Here is an 18,528-nt window from a genome sequence, read left to right on the forward strand (position 1 = left end):
ATTTTAATTTACTTTAAATCCACTGAAAACGGTTTGTCATGGATTTGATTTTGTTGAGATGTAAATATCAAGCAGAAAGAGGCGTGGCTAGTCCCACAAACCAATTAAACAGCCAAGAGCAGTACAGCAACCGTCTACTTTTCTCTATAAATTAACCCATACAAGATAGACACTTAAGTTCTTCAAGTATCAAGATTATTGACAGATACGAAATACTCGCCAGAAAGTTGTGTTTCTTATATGCATGCATTTCGTATACATATTGTGGTGTCATATTCATGCCCTGAAAATTTTGAAAAGATTACTCGATAACCTTCGACTTATACAAGATGAAAAATCACCGGAAAAGTGAATGAATTTTGTGTTGGTTGAGTATGTATATATAAATAATGTAGAATACGAGTCGCGCACACCCGATAAATGCATTTCTGGCTTTTTCATACCCAAAATGAGCACACATGTGACTTTGATTGCAATAATTCGTAAACTTCTTAACGACTGGCAATGCATTTTTGATTGCCATTAATCCTAAAACCAAAGCGAAACTAATAAGGAACTGCATGGTCTGTGACGATGTGTCATAAAAATAAAAATAAAACCTGAATTATTGAACATCTTGATAAATTCAAACAAAAGCAAACTAGATTTTTTTTATTGCATACACAGGTATAGATACTGTATTTGTATGTATTATATAGATATGTGTTTATTTGTTATATCTGTTTTCTTATTTATTGGTTGTCATCTTAATAATCGTGACTGAGTCTTCATCTATTCACAAATGAATCGTACAACTGTTTTGCACAGCTCGAGTCTAATGAATGTCTACAGTAAATCTATATTTATATATGTGTGTATACTGTAACGTCTATATATAGTAGCTCGTTACGAGTTAATTATCTGAAATATAGCTTAAGTGATTGTCTATGAATCAATATAGCTAACTGTTCTTTAAGTTAGTCTCATGCAGCTAAAAACTTAGTTTAGAGCGTTGAATTCGAAAGCCGGCAATTTAAATACTGTCGGCTTTTATTGGAGTCTGGATATATTGGTTTTGTCACCAAATATGTAATACTTCATTGTTCAGCTTTGAGAGTCCCATAAACTAATGTGTAACGCTTAATTATTCATTCCTAAAATGCGTAAAATCGGCTAACTCTAGTTCCTTAGGTTCGTCGTGTAGCTGATTGATGAATAGAAATTACCATTTTGTCTCAGATTCCGATAATATTCTTAACATGGATATGGCTTTGTCTACATAGAAACGATTTCAGAAAAAATCACATTAAATTTATTCGTTTGTGGAAATTTTAAAGACTTTCTTCTCAAGCTATATTGTCTATAAAGAGTATTAAAACTTCGTTTCTCTTCTTTTAATGGTCCACATACATACATATTTACGTGTGTTGCTGAGATACAAATCTTAGGTTAAAAGTGTGCCCAGCAAGTGAACCAGATGATTCATTAATCTCACATGATCTTGCTAACCTTCCCCCCTTGTGTCATATACCCGAAGCGACTCGCTAATTGAGAGCTTTTTTGAGTGGTTCCATCGATGGGAAAACGGGTGCTGATTTCTTTGCCAGTCCAACAGGCTGACTCGCTGACGGACTGAGCGGGTATCCGGCGCCTTAGTAGGCTTCTGGGTTTGTAGGCCTACGCAAAATGTGTAAATAAATTCCAAAATGTGAATACAACCGAAAACTTGACTCGAGCATCAAGAAAGCATCTAAATTAATGTATAAACCAGTTAGGAAGAGTTGCAAGCGTGGCCAACCGGCTGACGTCATGTGTGTGTGTGTGTGTGTGTGTGTTTGTGTTTGTGTTTGTGTGGCAAAGAGGGAGGTGTTGCCACAGTTTTGGCTGCCGGTTGCCGGCAGACCAGTTACCAGTTCTGGCTGCAGTTGCCATTCTTGTCATTGTTGTTGTTGTTTTTATTGTTGTCGTCCTAGTTGTGAGCCAAATTTCTTGAGTTCCAGTTAGTCAGCCGAAGCTCTGCGCTCTGCATATATGCTAAGTAAATTACTTACCCAGAAGTACTCTGCCCTGTCCGAGCCCCGTAATCAGAAGGCGTAAAATGCATATCCTCTTCCAATCAGAGCATATGCAATTGTAGATGCAAAGAGATTCAGATAACAAGAATTGCAGAGCACTTTCTGCTCTAGACTAAATGAATCATTGAATTTGATAGTAGTTGAAGACTTTTGAGGATACATGTACATAAAGTAATATAAATGATATATATTCTAAAATGAATTCACATATACTTCAGGCTCTATATGATATCATTAGATTTGATACTTTTTGTATACTTTTGAAGACATACATATGGAAATACAAATGATATCTATTATAACAACAATTCACATATGCTTAAGGCATTTAGATTTTATAGTACTTGATGTCTGATGAGAAGATATAAATATTTTACTATAAATTATATCTATTATAAACACCATTCACACATGCTTGAGGCTTTTATAGATATGATAAGATTTTATAGTATTTCAAGAAATCTAAAGATATTAATATAGTAATACAAGTAATATCTATTATAAACACATGCGTTGGGCTCTTATTGGTATGATAAGATTTTCTAAATATATATATTTTATACTTTGAAGACTTCTGATGAAATTCAACTATGATAACATTTTATAGTATCTAAAGACTTCTAATGAATTTCAGCAAAGGCCATGTTCCCCGTTGAGCACCCTACACATTAAGGTTCTGCCCTAACCGGCTTTTGTTGTTGCTTGTCTTGGTTGCACAATAGCGACAATTGCTGTTGCGTCTGTCTGTCTGTTGCTGTTGTCGGCAGAGCGTGTAGTTGGGCTTTGTCAGTAATTTGCATTGAATTGGAAGCTGACGAAATCGTCGTATTCGCAACATTCGCGAATCAAACCGAGGGACGCCTGCGCCAAGGGTTGTAATTTACAGCAGAGTCTACATGCCACCAGAGTTCATTAGCTTCTGTGGCCAGCTGCGTTAGGTTGCCAAAAATAGACATTAAAAATAAAAGAAAACAACAAAGAAAAGTAAAAATAGTTTCGCATAATGATGTCCAATTTGGGCACTGATTATGCAAAGCTGGCGATTTGTTGTGGCTCACTTGAATTACTGCTGCTGCTGCTGATGATGGTGGTGATGATAATCTCAGCCACAGATCTGGCTAAGCAACTGTTGCTGCTGTGGAGAGGGAGAGAGATTCAATTGCATGGAACATACATAAATAAATAATAGGCTGCTAATCGCTTGTAAACATGAATTTTACTCCAATGAAAGAAAGCAGACAAACCGACAGACAGACGCACAGATAGACAGAGCCAATTGCTGGGCAACAAATGAGCGAAGATGGAGGCGGGAGGTGCTCGTTGGAGTCTGGCTACGTGATTTAGAGCCTAACGAGCATAGAACCCTTGTGGGCGCACTTTCCCAAAATGCAAACAGCAGCAGCAGCAGCAGCAGCCGCAGCAGCAATCGTGCCACATGAGCCAACAACGTTGTTGCCGCTTGTGCCCCCGGCGCACGCTCCTCATTATTATTGTTGTTGCTATTGCCATTGCTGTTGCTGTTGTTGTGTGATTGATGAAGGCGACGCCAGTGGGCAGCCAAAAAGCCGCAAATAACAAACAGCGAGCGCTTCATTCATGGCCAAGCCGAAGCAAGTGAAGTATAAAGCAATATGTTTTGTTTGCGTCTTCTTTTTGCCTTTTTGTCTTTTGCTTTTGTTTGCTGTGTAGTGTTGTGTTTTGTTGTGCTGTGCTCTGCTCTGCTCTGCTGTGAAGTGCAAGTGAAAGTGAAGTTTTGGCGGCGCTTCACTGTGTACTTCATTGGCAACCACAAAAAATTAAAAATTTCCCACTAACATAATTTTCAACAGCGAAAGAGATAAAAATAACTATATAAGTAAGAGTCGTCTAGTGGGGTATGCTAGGCGTAGGTATATCCTAGACTAAATGCCGATTGCTCTGGGCAAGAATGAAATAATAAATTCAAGTAAAAGTCGTCTAAGGGGGGATGATTTCATACCTCTCTATATCCTAGACTAAATGGCGATTGCAGTAGAGAGGATAAAATACTCGTGGATTAATCTGAAATGGAATGTACGAGATTTGTAAGACTTTTGGGATTTGTCTTGAGTTTTGTAGATACAATTACATATTTTCTTATTATTATCATTTGCCAAATTAGATTAATAATCGTCAATTTTACTTAAGAAGCCTATGCCTTAAATGGAAAATTATCTGATTATTATGGAAGTCGAAATCAAATTTATATGAAAATAAGATTATATAGATAAATAACTCTAACATATTACATCATAACATAGATAGATAATTTCTAGATAAAAAACTTCTAGGGGCTGTCGGCTGCATGTTACATAAATGTCTACAAGTTGATTATACCTCTACTCATGATATTGACCACCAAACATTTGTTGCAGAGTATAAAAAAATTAAAAACAAAGAAGAAACATCGTTGCCCATTTCCATTTGTTGTTGCTGTTGCTGTGGATGTTGAGTGATGTGATTTGTGCTGCTGCTGGCGCAGTTGCTACTGCTGCCGTGGCTGGCTGTGGCTCGTCATTGTTGCTCATCTTCATCTTCATCATCATCGGATGCTGTTTGTTTGTTACACATTTAATTAAATGGCCGGCCAAGTGAGAGTGAATCTGATCGTCGAGCGACTTTTTCGTGATCTTTGTTCACCTTGGGTTGGAGATGGCAAAATGTTGAGACCTATGGCTGGTGCTCTCTAGCTGAAAAGGTCTTATAATATTGTTATGAAATAAGCGAAGTATTTAAAGAGCCAAATCGGAGTGGAGAATAAATATATATTATATAGGGCAATGACAGGATATTGGGCGTAATTTCATTTCTCTAAATTGCACTAAGTACCTCTAGCTCTTACTTTATCATATAGATCATTAAGATAAATACATATAGATGAATAGCTTTGACTTTGTGTACTCAAACCCAAACCCAAAACAACAGATAAAAAAGGTCTCCGGGCAGAGTCGAGTGCAAAGCCATAATATGGCATATTATACTAAGGAAATGAGTTTAAAATATTGCTCATAAAATAAATGAAAACGAATGACAACTGCAATTAATGTCGTGCCACGAAAGCTGAGCAACCCCGTGCCCTTCGCTGCCTCCGTTGGCGAGGGGGCGGTCATTGGAGGCACGCTTCATTAACTGTAACCGCTTCTCTCATCCATTGTCTCAGCGCGCCCAGCGTTCACTTTCTAATCACCAAGTCAGCGTCAGCCTGGTCTCCTCCATGTGGTTGCCGAGCTGCCAAGTCTGACAGCCATGACCGAATACAATCGACGATGGCCACAGTGCAACACGCAAGTTGAAGGTGCTATCCGAGCGAATATGGCAAGGGAGGCGAAGGCTAAAGTGAGACGGACACAGATAGACAGAGAGAGAGAGAGAGAGAGAGAGAGACAGAGATGGGCGGCAATCGTTGTTGGCTTTTTGGGTAAATATGAAGGTCTTTCGGCCCCGCTGCTAGCGCTCATAGGGCTGCTACCTTACGATACCATACCATACCATGCACATGTACATATTTATCCACAAATTGGGCTCAGAAGCCTAAGGTCAAGTCAACAAACAGCAACTTAACAAGTCTGGCGCTCGTTCAGCGTAATCGTAATCGCATAGTTAGTAACTACATTCGCGATGTTTACTAATAAAAACACATACGAGCTTATACAAAGCGATTCATATGCGCTTCTGCTCCCATGGGTCGCTTAAGCAGTTCTGACAATTGAGAATTGAGTTAAGATAAGATAAGTTATATGTATCTGAAAATTGGCATAGAGAATAAAATTTTAGCTGATTGTAGGTTTACTACAGATTAGATAACTTCAATTTAATCTGAAACCAAAATTGATAGCTGATCATGATGTGTTATGAGAAATGTTTTAAAAATATTTAAAGGATGTAATAAGATGATGTGATACTTACAATAGGTAACAAACTAAACAGTAAATTAAGTAACTTTATAAATACATATAAATTATAAATAATGAAATAAATTTTTAAATTTATATGTGAAATATTTGTGTGCTTAAACAAAGCAAGAAAATTATCTTATCGAATTTCAAAACGATAACAACCTTAAAGATTAATTAAGTAAATTTATTATATTAATGAAAAATGGAATATTACTAAAAAATATCTCAGCTAATCAAGTATCACTAATTTTTGCTTTTGGAAAATAACGAATCTTATCTACTAAGTATTTTATTATACATTTTTAAATAAAAATATAAAAAAATTTTCAAAATACATATATTCCGCTTTGTATAGGAATTTTAATGGGAATTACTTTATAAATGTGAAAAGATTAGGGCGCCACCTAACGAAATTAGTTTAAGCCAAATCGAACCACAAATGTTTTTCTATATTTGGCATTTGCTTTATTACCGATCTGCCCTCGCTTGCATGAAGTTATTGTTGTTTTTATTGTAGTTGCTTGTCATCATAGTCGGTGGTTGTTGTTGATTGTTTCATAACAGCTGAGACAAAGTCAGGCAAAAGGTAAATGGGTTTTGTGTACCTTGTGCCTAATGCGTTAATATCATCATCAGGCCAGCTCATAGAAACTTGCATATGTAGACAGATAGTCGTACTGTGAGTTATGTTTATGCCATGTGCGTGTGTGAGGCACAGTGGGCACAAGTTTTGGTTTTTATGACTTTAGTTTTTAACGATGCCAGTGACAGCAATGTCCGACAACAACAACAACAACAAGCGAGTTTCAATGAAAAGTCAAAACAGGCCGCAGGTCCGGATATAAATGGTTTGTTGTTCACACACTCACATACACTCACACATACTCACACACAGATACACATATGCCGTATAGCCATATGCTGAGGCACACTCATCATGACGCTTAACGCTTGGCTCAGTCTCGTACCCAGTCAGCCATTACGAAGCCCATTTTGTTAGTAGCCCGCCGCAAGCGACTAACTACCAAAAGTGCCTCACAGCTAGCGTTTACAGCGGCCATAATGTACTCACACTCGTTCCCATATATACAGCAAATGCATAAGCACTGAGAGAGAGAGAGAGAGAGAGAGAGAGAGAGAGCGGACTGCAGCGCCCCCGCTCAGCGCCGCCCGCACCCGCCCTTCAACGACCAGACCCAGACGTGAGGTCGTGAGTCACCTGAGCGTAACGTAAGCGCAGCTTATTGCTCGCTCATATGCCTCGCGTCTGTTACTTGAGCTCGTTATTATTATTTTGGCACTCACTCGCTCATTTCGTACGCTTGCCGCTCTCTCAATGCAGTTGCTGTTGCTGCTGTTATTGTTGTTGTTGTGAGCAGCTGTTTTTGGCTATTGTGATCGCCTTTTTGACAGTGACTGTGCTGCGAGTGTGAGTTTCTTTCAGTATAGTGTGTGCGTATGTGTGTGGATGTCGTTTGCATACAAATTTACACCTTGATTTCATGATGGTGTGTGGCTGCCTATTCGCATGTATTCCGTATTTTCTGGTTTGGCTCTTTCTTTCAATTTCAATTGGCGCAACTTCTTAATGGAAACTGAAAAGCTGCTGTACTGCAGATGTTTTCAGGGGTTCTTAATTGCATCAAAGAATCCCACATGAGTTTCGTATGTATTTTTTTTTTTTTAATTACAATTACAATTAGTCTTTGTCCCACTGTGCTGCCTTCCAGTCACAGCAAGTACGTCAATGAGTTGCAGGTGTATTGTGTGCGGAGAGTGTGCGCGTATGTGTGTTAGCTGGCTATTCTGCAAGTGTTTCGCTTACGATCCGCCAATTGTTTTCGGTAGATCAAATTGAAAAGAACAGCTTAGCACACAGCCAGAACAGCTAGAACAGCCAGAACAGCAGCCGCAACAATAACTGGCACACAAACTTGCCTATTGGCAAATACAACACACGTACACACACACTCACACACGCAGAAACACACTCACGTTCACACACATTCACTCACCATTTACTCACGCTCTCGCACACAGCGATAGACGTGGAAACGGGCCGTCGATTTACGGCTTGGAAGCTCGCGCGCCTCTGTCGGCCACTTCAGTCTCTCTCAAAGTTTCGTCGCAGCAGGCAGCACAGGCCACAGAGAAACCGTGCGCGCGCTTTTCTGTTCAAAACGACAACGACAACGACAACGACGACGTCGACGTCGCAGTCGCTGCCCGCCCGATCGTGCGTTTTGTTGTTAATATATAAACTTGGCTCACTCGGGGAGTGAGTCCGCTGCTCACACTTTGTTGTTGGGGCATCCATTATTATTTTCGATTTTTGAATATGGATTCGTTAATTGTTGTTTCTGTTGCCACTTTGCATACGCGAAACAAGCAACGAAATTTGGAAATTGAATAACAAATTTTGCAGCGCGCCAATTGATTTGCAAACAAAGGCTTGCGTGTGTGTGACCCTGTGCGAGTGTGAGTGTGAGTGAGTGTTAAAAAATATGAAAAAATGAAAATTAAATTTTAGAGTCTAAATTGCAAAACACACTCACATGCCTATGTGGTACATGTATGTTGTGCGCGTGTGTGAGTGTTCAAATCATACAATTCACGACTTGACAGCGCGTGCGTCTTCATTGACATGTTGTTGTTTTTGTTGCAGTTGCTTTTGTTGTAATTGGCATTTTGTTTGTTGTGACGGCCTTCATGCCAGGGCCGGTTTATTAATTTGACATCGTCGTGTTCCCCTGCCACAGAAAACAATAACAACAACAACAACTACAGCCGCCGCAGCAGCAGCTACGAAAAGCTAAAAACCACCAACTAAAATCAAACGGAAACCATGAAAAAAACAAAACAAAACATAACAAAAAATCAGCCATTGCATACAATTGTTGTAATGTAAAAAATAAAATATAATTAAAGAGAAAATCGCCTTTCTCTGCGCGCGTATCACAAAAACAATAGTGCCGCCAACAACTACAAAAAACAGGCGTCAACAGCGGGAATAGCAGCAGCAGCAGCAGCAGAAGCAAAAGCCACGGCCACTGCCCCGTTACGTTTCGGCAAACACACGACCAAAACGTCCCACTGTCGGTCTCTTTCAGTTCAGTGTGTGTGTGTGAGTGTGTGTGTGTGCTCACGGGGTGTGTGTATGTGGACTCGACTGGAAATTTCTGCTACATATTTTTAATTGAAACTGTAGCCAATCGCTGAGAGCTTAAGCTACTGCTAATAGATATGTGCACGAGAGAATCTGAAGCCCTCTCTTCAAAGAAGAAGAAAAGATCTCAATTGTAATAAGTATAAAGCGTCGCTCAGCAACCGAATCGATCTATCTAAAAGTCCTTTTGTCAAGCTCACAGCGTAATGCAGACAGCAGCTTAAAGCTTTATATTACGGCATTTACTTTTCGGCAAAACGTTAAGTTGAGGAGCGTAAAAGCTTAACAGCTGATTCCACGCAGCTGCAGCTGGGAGCTGCATTCGCAGAGAAAGCAAAAAAAATTCAAGTCACATTTAACGGTTGCTGCGCTCAAAACTGTCTCGCTCTGTCACGAAGCATACAAGGCGCTGCCGTTGCGCGATCTGCTGCGTTGCGTCGCTGCGTCTCTGCTGAGCCTCTGCTACTTGGTACGTAGCTTGTGTAACAATCGCTGTCTAACCAATTACGCTGCGTCGCAGTCGCGTTGTGCAGTTAGCGTTGTTGCATACTGTGTTTCCACTTCCTCTTCCGCTCATTTTGAGCCTCCCAATTGCAGTCGAAACGTAAAGGCAAAGGCAAAGGCAGAAGCAAACGCATTCCATTTGCTAGACAGGGAGGGACTGCGTCTAATAGAGAGATAAAGAGAGAGAGTGAATAAGCGAAAGAGAGTTGGATTACGTGCGCCGTTACTAATGATACAAAGTGAATACATCACCGCACAGCGCTTTAGCTGCTGCTGCTATTGTGAACTGCTACTGCGCAGCCCAACTCAGCAGCACCCAACTGCACTTTGCCTTTCTCTCTCTCTCCCTTTCGCTCTGTGTGCGTGAGTGTACGTGTGTTGGTTTTTGTTTGTGTGTGTGTAATAATTATAAATTTAATAATTATACAACAAAACAACTTGGAACTGATTGCAACTGCAATTGTCGTCGCTGCTGCTGCTGCTGCTGCTGCAGCTGCAGCTGATGCTGTTGCTCGTGCAGTGGAACACCTGTAAAACAAAGGCAGCTCTATCTACAACAATTATAACAACAACAACAATAACTACTAGTTACCATTGTGTCGTGCGCAGTGGCGGATGCAAGCAGAGCTTTAAGCATAACATAAATTAAAACCAACGCCAAATGCTAAAATCGAAGCCGATTTTCTGCTAAACTTAAACTCGTTCAACAAAATTCCAATTACACAGACTTTACTGAATGCAGATTGAGAGACTTGCAATAAATGTTGTTGATTTTTTTTTACTATTTTTTTAGAATATGTTTAGAACAACAACGAGATCAAGTTAGAAAACGACAACAACTTTGCGATTGTTGTTAAATGAGAAAACATTTTTAGAAGCTTGGCTTTTACGAGTGGGTTTTTCGGGGCAGCATTCTCACAGATCACAGCGTAGACTTGACTTGACTCGAGAACTCTACTCAGAACAGTCAAAACAGTTGTGTTGTAGGCGACTTGTTTTGGCCAATAGCGCCATGACTTGTTGTGGAATCCAAGGCAAGGCTAACATACCGCCAACGGAGAGGGGCCAATAGGGGGGGCAGGAGGTTGTCAGTGGGCTAGGCTGGATTATCGAAACAGCGAAATTCGTTGGCCTAAACAGCTTTTTCATGTCACATCGTGTGTGTATGACTGTATTAGTGTGTCTTTCCGAGTATCAACAAATGACGAAACAATCGGCGCTCTCTGACAGCCGTTAGGGACGCCGTGAGCAACATTTGTCCAGAATTGTAACGAATCAGATACTTCTGTTGATGACGATGAAGCCATCAGCGATCGCTTTCAAAAACAAAAACACTCGAGACACTCAACAAAGGTTCTTGAACTTGCCAAAAACATAAAAAACAACCAGACAACAGATTTATGGCTGTGGTTAGTGTGGGGGATTCGCTTCTTCGTTTCCCTTTGTTCAATTGCCCATGCATACATATGCAGATATATACATATTTGATATCAACAGCAAATTTACATAACGATCTTGATCTTGTCTGCCGATAGACGAACGAATATTTTTCCCTTTCTATGCGCCATTGTGTCTGCCTCTCTCTCACCCACTGTCTGTCCTGGTCGCGTGCATTGACAAAACTCTCACGTAAATTTCCATATGATTTATGGACTTATTAAAGTAGAGCAGGTCACCGCGATCCAAGGCGCTGTGGGAGCAGTGCCAAAAAGCTTTCTCAACAAGCTTTTCATTGCAGACGGATGTCAAACTGTTAACCAACATCCCACTGTTGTGCTGGGCCGTGGCATGTGGCATGTGTCTGACATATGAATGTGCTATCATTCGCATTCGCACTCGCACTCGCACTCGCATTCGCATTTAATTTGAATATTATTTTTTCCTCCTCTGTTTTGACTTGGCACTCACTGCGGTAGTTTCATTTATTTTCTAGCTATGCGACTTTTACTCGTGATCAACGATCGCTGACCTAAAAAGCTACAAAGCTGATACAATGTGATCTGATAGTCTCTCTCTCTCTCTCTCTCTCTCTCTCTCTCTCTCTCTCTCTCTCTCTCCTCTGATTCTCTCTGGCAGTCTGTCACAAAAGCACGACAACAATAAAAACAAAACAAACAAACATTTTGCAAGTGTCACGCAACCCACTTGTTTCATTAGTGATTGTCACTTGTATCTCCATCTCTCTCTCGCATTGGGTGTATCAATTCACGCGCTGTCTCTGTCTCAGTCCGCTTTAATACAGCCGTTTTGAAGGGCGTTCGCATTAAGCGAACTTTGTGCTCGTTGGGTTTGAAATCGAGGTGCGCAATGCGCAAAAGACAGGAACGCGTGTTTGGAATGTCAGTTTAATAAATATATTTAACTAATATTATCGCTTAGAGCCAACACAAGTACAACGTTATCTAAACGCTCGACTACAGCGGAATGTAGCGAGAGAGGGTAGCAACGAAATATTCCAAACTAAACCAAAGATACAAAGGCAAAGAAATTAACGTACATGCAATCAAATATAAATACGTACATAAAATATAACGAAAGCAAGAACAATAATACAACATAAATGCTAAACACAAATCAACAAGCAAAACAACAAAGAAGAAATCGATTTGCTAATGAATGAAACGAACGAAAGCAAATCCACAAACAATACAAAACAAAACCGCAAACGTCAAGCGAACAAACAAACCTACGGAAAGTGAAGGCGAAAGTGCAGCCACGCCCAACCGCGCGCGCGCCCGCCCGTCCGTTCCGAGCTAAGCACTCTCTCGATATTGTAACAGTAAAGTGTTTCATTCCAATTGTCTCGAGTCGAATGCGACGTCATTGTCGCAAGCTCCGTTCCCGTTCCCGTTCCGATCATGTCCAAGACGAGCAGCAGCAGCAAGCACAGTCACCACAACAATAACAATCGCAGGCATCTGCCGGTGCCCGCGTCCGCCTCATCCCTCGATGACAGCGGTGGCGAGTCCTTTCTGCAGTACGACAGCGATAAGAAGCCGCCGCCGATAGTCGTCGTTGTGGGCGATGGCCGCAGTCGAGTGCGTCGCGTGGTGCGCACAGCCACGCGACACGTGACCGTTGTCAGTCTCTCCACACGGCACAAGGAGACCCAGACGCACACCTCGCACCATGTGACGGCCGTCAGGTAAGCGCCACCGGATACACAGCGGGCAAAGGGAAGCGCATTCCGCTTATCACTTATCGCACTCATTGGATCAACTGTCTACGGCTCTATTAAAGCGTATTTATGACTGTTTTACAATGTGTTTAGTCTTATCGTGGCATCGTAATTGTGCCAGTGGTGCTTGTCTAACAGTGTGCTGTCGTTTCATTTCCATTGCATTTCATCAATGCTATCAATAGTCATACTTTGCTTCTGTCATTTAACCTGTATTCAACAGTGCAGCTCAGCGCTGTTAACAGTGCTTTGAAATCTGTTGATGTTCCAATTCCAACAAAAATAATCTGTGCAGTGGAACCAGTTTCCAACAGTGCAGTCCAGAGCTGTTATTGCATTTACATTGCATGTTAGTTTTAACAGGGCTGTTTGTCTGAAGTTAAATTATCGTGCATAATAACATTGCATACCTTTAGGCTGTAGAGGTAATGTAATGTTGTGATAATTTCAGAGCTCTGTTAGCTAACCTTTTGTTGACATGTTGTGTGAAATAAGAATTTGGTTTATTCATAGAACAAAGCAAATAAAAACAATTTCTATTTCGGACGCATTTTTGATAAGATTAAAAGTCAAATCTAATCTCAAATATGTTTATAAAATTCCCACTGATAAGTGCAAATTGTTTTTCACACGACTTGACCCCACAATTTATTATTTATTATTATTAATATATGTATTTGTGATAAATCATGTATAGAGCTGCCATGGGCGCCCACTTCAGTGTGAAGCAATGTGACATGCATGTTATGCCACCCGATGCGTTCGTCTAGCAGCTGTCTGTCTGTCCGATTATCATCTGTCTGTCTATATGTCCGCCTGTCTGTCTGTCTATCTGTCTGTTTGTTGGTTTTGACTAGGGCACACTCCATAAAGCATAAGTTCTGAATAGAACACTAATGTAAAATCAATAACAATTACGGTTGCGCTTTAGCGAAAGGCGAAAGGCAAAAGGCGGCCGCCGCGGCCGTTGCGGCTCACGCCAGGCGGAGTCGCCGACAGCGTCCGACAGAGGCGACACTTGTTGCATATAAAGCAGGCAGCGAGGAAGTGTGTGCGGCGGCAAGAGGAAGTGGCCCCGGGGCCAACAACAAATTAAAAACTTTGGCTCGCGAGCAAAGCGCTGCCGAGGGTTTGTTTGTGACGTCGCAAGCAGATACAGATACAAACACTCAGATACAAATACAGATATAGCTACAGCTACAGCTAAAAAGACAGCGACAGCTATGCCCCTGGCAAACAAACAGCTGGACTCATGTGCAACGGCAAACAATTAGGGAAGACGTGTGGCAGATGTTTCTCGCTTGGCCTCAATTTACAAGGCAGGACTCTTGAGCTGCGCACTTAAATCGTGGACGAGCCATGCAACAGAGACGGCCTGAGTGAGAGAGAGGCAGATACCGCGTCAAGTTGCTGTTGCTGTTGCCTGGCAACACTAGCAACAAGTTGTGGTTGTTGTTGTTGTCAGGCAGGTAGGAAGACCTGCGTTAAGGACAATCCGAAATGAACGCCAGGTGCATTTGGGAAGCAAATCGTATTGTACGTGTTCCTGCTCCTCTCGTTATCCTGCCAACCGGTTCCTGCTGCCTGGGTGCGAATTGCAGCTGTTCTCCGTTCAGGTTTTGGTTTAGCCAAAGAAAACACAGCTAGATCACTAGAAGAAACCTATTAGGCCACCAACTGGGCCCCGATTTGAAGCGGTGAGCAGACGCAGCTATACGAAAGGCATAATCAATGATTTAAGCCCTGCAATGCAAATCGATTTAAGATTCAATTATTGAGCGACTGCAACTGTAACTGAGCTGAAAAAAAAAAACAAAATTTTTTTTTTTTGAGTCGGTCTAATTGAAAAGAATCAATATATTTTATTGTTTATTGCTGTTAGTTTCATTCTGAGATTTTTAGAAATAAATCAAAGTCAAATATAGTAGAATAAATCTATCGTTGGACGTGGAACATAAGCATATGAAATATAAGATATACAGAAATTATATGATATATGAAATATGATTGATTTAAATTTAAAGAAATCCCAGAATGAATGAAACTAAAAAGTAAAATAATAATTTATTCTGGAATTACAATTCATAAATATGTGATATTGGAAAAGAGTTGAAGCTTTGATTTCTATAATAACATTCATATCTATATCTATATATATATCTATATCTATATCTATATCTATATCTATATCTATATCTATATCTATATCTATATCTATATCTATATTCCAATGATTGTAATAAATCACGAATATTCTAAGACTCTCCTCAACTGCAGGTCAATTTATTATTACTTTGTAATTTCCGCTTGTACTTGTTGAATATTTCTTTCAATTCACTTGGAACTCGAATAAATTCATGTCATCTGTCGCCAGATTTCTTCCAATAATTCACACTTTCTAATAAGTAGTCTAGGGGTCGAGGGGAATTTTCGTTCGTTTGTGTTTGTCATCGTTAGCTAATCATTTCCTTAACTTTTACTCCAGTCGAAGATATCCTGATCCGATTCATATGCCATATGGCATTTCGTTTTCAAATCTTTCACCCTCACCTCACTCTGTGGCCTTTGAGATCTCCCTCTCATTTTCTGGGCCTTTGTGTCGTGGATCCTTTTACGCTTAGGATGTTCCCTTTGTTGTCTGCTCGTATTGTCTATGGCTTCGCAAGGGTAGCAATTGTTTTCTAAGCACAGGCAAAACAGATGCATTTTTTGGATGCGTAGGCAGCTGATACCCACACACACACACACACACAAATACACACACACAGAGGCATTCAGGCGAAACACGTTTCTGAGTCGTTGGTTCGAGCAGCTTGCCGAGCTCTGGGCAGACGCTCGGTTTAGTTGAAACGCGAACGTTGCTGGACGACGACGTGATCATCCGGCTCATCGAAATGCTTGAGCGGTGCTTCCTACGCTCGGTCTAACCGAAAGAAATACCTGAACAAAATTAAAAGAAACACGAAAAACGAAATTGAATTTGAATGTGAATCTGAATAAAATTAAAATAATTTAATACAACTGAAATTGTTTTTATATGTGAATATTCACCGCCTATAACTGTGTTTGGTTTACATCTGTGCGTGTGTGCTTGTGTGTGTGTCTCCGGGTAGTTTTCTATTCAAGACTTAAGATCGTAGAATTAGTCAAGATGATAATTTGCATTTCTGGTTTTATAATTGGCGAAAGGTATGCAGCGATCCATTATATTTAACATAAGTCTCAAACGAAAGTCTTGTAATCCGTACTTACGCAACCCTCTCCCTTGCGCATCCTTGCAGCTTTCCCCAGAAGAGCATCGAGCGCAGTGGCTCCACACAATACGATCTGGCCGGAGCGCCAGTGGGAGCGCACGGCTCCGGCACAGCGACCGACGGCGTCGGTGGATATGTCTACCTACAGAACCACTATGCGGCGGGCGGCGGTCACAACTCCGCCACGACTATCAACTATCCCGCGCCGCAGCACCCGCAGATGATCTACCAGATCCAGCAGTATCCCACGTGCCATCAGCAACAGCAGCAGCAGCAGCACCAGCAGCAGCAGCACTACATGCAGGTGCAAGCGGCACCGCCTGGCAGTGGACACTACCACCACCACAACCACCACCTGCTGCACGGCCATGGGCACCACCACCACCACGGCGGTGCCGTCGTCATCGCCGGCAGCGGCGTGGGCACCGGAGCAGGAGGAGCCGGCGCAATCGTGCTGCAGCAGCAGCAACAGCAGCAGAGCATGCACAAGAAGAACTCCATACGGAATGGCGGGGATGTGCTGAAGCGCACGCGCGCCCAGTCCGCGTAAGTGTGACTCAATAATTGATAAACGATAAGAACTAGATACGGGGTGAGGCAGAAGAAGAAGAAGCAGCTATCAGAGGTGCCCAGCAGGTGGGCAGTGGCTCGCTGGGGACACCTTGGCTAACCAAATGAGCTTGGACTTTGCACTGCGCCCAAGTGGCTTGATAAGAGATAAAGACCTGGTATCCAAGATTAGGCCCTGAGGCACGATAACAACCTGGGCACATGGGGCGTATGTAAATGTTTGCAAAAGCGACGCAGCTGACAGCTGACTCTGACTTGAGACGGTAGCCCCCAGGGTCCCAGGCCCCAAGACCCCAGACCCCAGACCCAGTTGCGAGTCAAGAAGTGCCGAATAAACACTTTCCAGCTGTTTTACAACTGATAAGGGAACAAAGAGTGATAGGTGATATCTCCGATAAAGGCAAAATATTGATTAAATTTCAAATGAAAGCAATGGAGGCATTTATCACTTTTGTAGGATAGTCTTTGCTGAACAATATGACAATTATTAGAAGAAGAAGAAGAATTATAACATACAATATAAACATATCTTTTTCTTTTCTTGTCTAGTTAGGAAAATGTTTAAATTCATTTTCTTGAAATTTAAAAAATTAACATCTCTCAAATTTAAAGAAAATGGGACAACTATAAGAATATTTTCTGTTGGTAAACAAGAAGAATAAGAATATTAATTATTGATATACAAACAAATCAATAAATAATATGCTTATAATTAAGTTGTGTGTATACTCGATAAGGATAATATATAAAGATAAGTGCCGGCAAGTCTGTCTTTATTTGAAAACAGCTTCAATTATTTATTTGATTAGATTACAATTGCATATTCTCTGCTAATTCCTTTAATACTTTTTCCAGTATCAAATACTCTGTATCAGTTATCAAATTATCAAAATTCAGCCATATTTTTGAATTTCTGTTTTTAATGCAATAATCTACCCAGAAAATCTTAAATGACTTAATGAAACCAAAGTAAAATGTTTGATTAGTAATAATAAAATGGGATAATAAACTAGCTCTATGCAGGATACACGAGAGACGCAAGTCCATTGTGACATAGGGTTAGTCTGCAAGTGGGTAGATCCATTCATCGGGAATATAATCAATGTGTATAATATTTGGCGTCTGCCACGCCTTCTTTTGTCCGTTGCTGTATACTTTCTACTCCCACTCGCCATATTCAATGGGTTCGGGTTATAAAAATCTAAAAATCTTTTCTAGACTTTTGACGTCATTTTTATTGAATGTCTCTTATCAATTTATCTCGAGCTTCCGTAGGCACAATAGAGCTTTTATAAAAAGCTCTTGGTTCAAAGAACGATCTAGACTAAATAATTGCTCAAATGATAACGGTTCTTTAGCAAATATTTAAGATAAGGAGAGGGAGAGAGAGATAGTGAGACAGGGAGAGAGAGAGAGAGAGAGACTGACTGACTGACTGATAACAATCTCGTTGCTAAATACATTTTAGGCAAAATGTAAAAATGAAATAGAAATAGATTGGTTTTATGCCGCGCCTAAAATCCCGTTTCAGGTTCATTAGGCATTTGTTTATTAAAGTCTCGGTTCGGTTATATTTTATGCTAGAATTCTGAATGAGAAATGGCTGACTTTTAAACAGATCTAACTGTGGCATGACTTGGAGCTGACTCCGCTATCGGCCAAGATCGAAATGAAAATTTTGGGGAATTGTTTTATGTTTTTACGGCAATACGCAAATTCGCCGTCGCTCCCTTGGCCTGGCTCGCTCCTCGTGGCAACATTTTAATCAGGTCGACAGCTCGCGCTGTATTTCAAAGATACACACACACACACACACACGCGCGCGCGCGTCTCAAACAAACTGCGCTATCTTATCAAATGGCTGCGACTTGCGGCAGTGGTGCGCAAA

The 18,528-nt window shown here is 41.0% G+C and overlaps 1 protein-coding gene across 9 annotated transcripts in view; it reads left to right on the forward strand.

Annotated features, from left to right (window-relative positions):
• siz (Brefeldin-resistant Arf-GEF family protein schizo) overlaps nt 1–18,528 on the forward strand; it is a 39,489-nt gene that overhangs the window by 17,358 nt on the left and 3,603 nt on the right. For 2 of the 9 annotated variants that reach the window (XM_018006821.2, XM_018006825.2), the window contains exon 2: nt 16,098–16,616. The exons of 1 other annotated variant lie outside the window; for it this stretch is intronic. In XM_018006821.2, coding sequence (XP_017862310.2) covers nt 16,098–16,616 — 519 coding nt within the window. 6 more of the 9 variants (XM_018006822.2, XM_089469136.1, XM_089469137.1 and 3 more) reach the window with 6 other exon arrangements.

This window comes from Drosophila arizonae, chromosome 4 (genome assembly GCF_054131065.1).
Source record: "Drosophila arizonae isolate 15081-1271.41 chromosome 4, UAZ_ARI_1.0, whole genome shotgun sequence".
NCBI lineage: Eukaryota > Metazoa > Arthropoda > Insecta > Diptera > Drosophilidae > Drosophila > Drosophila arizonae.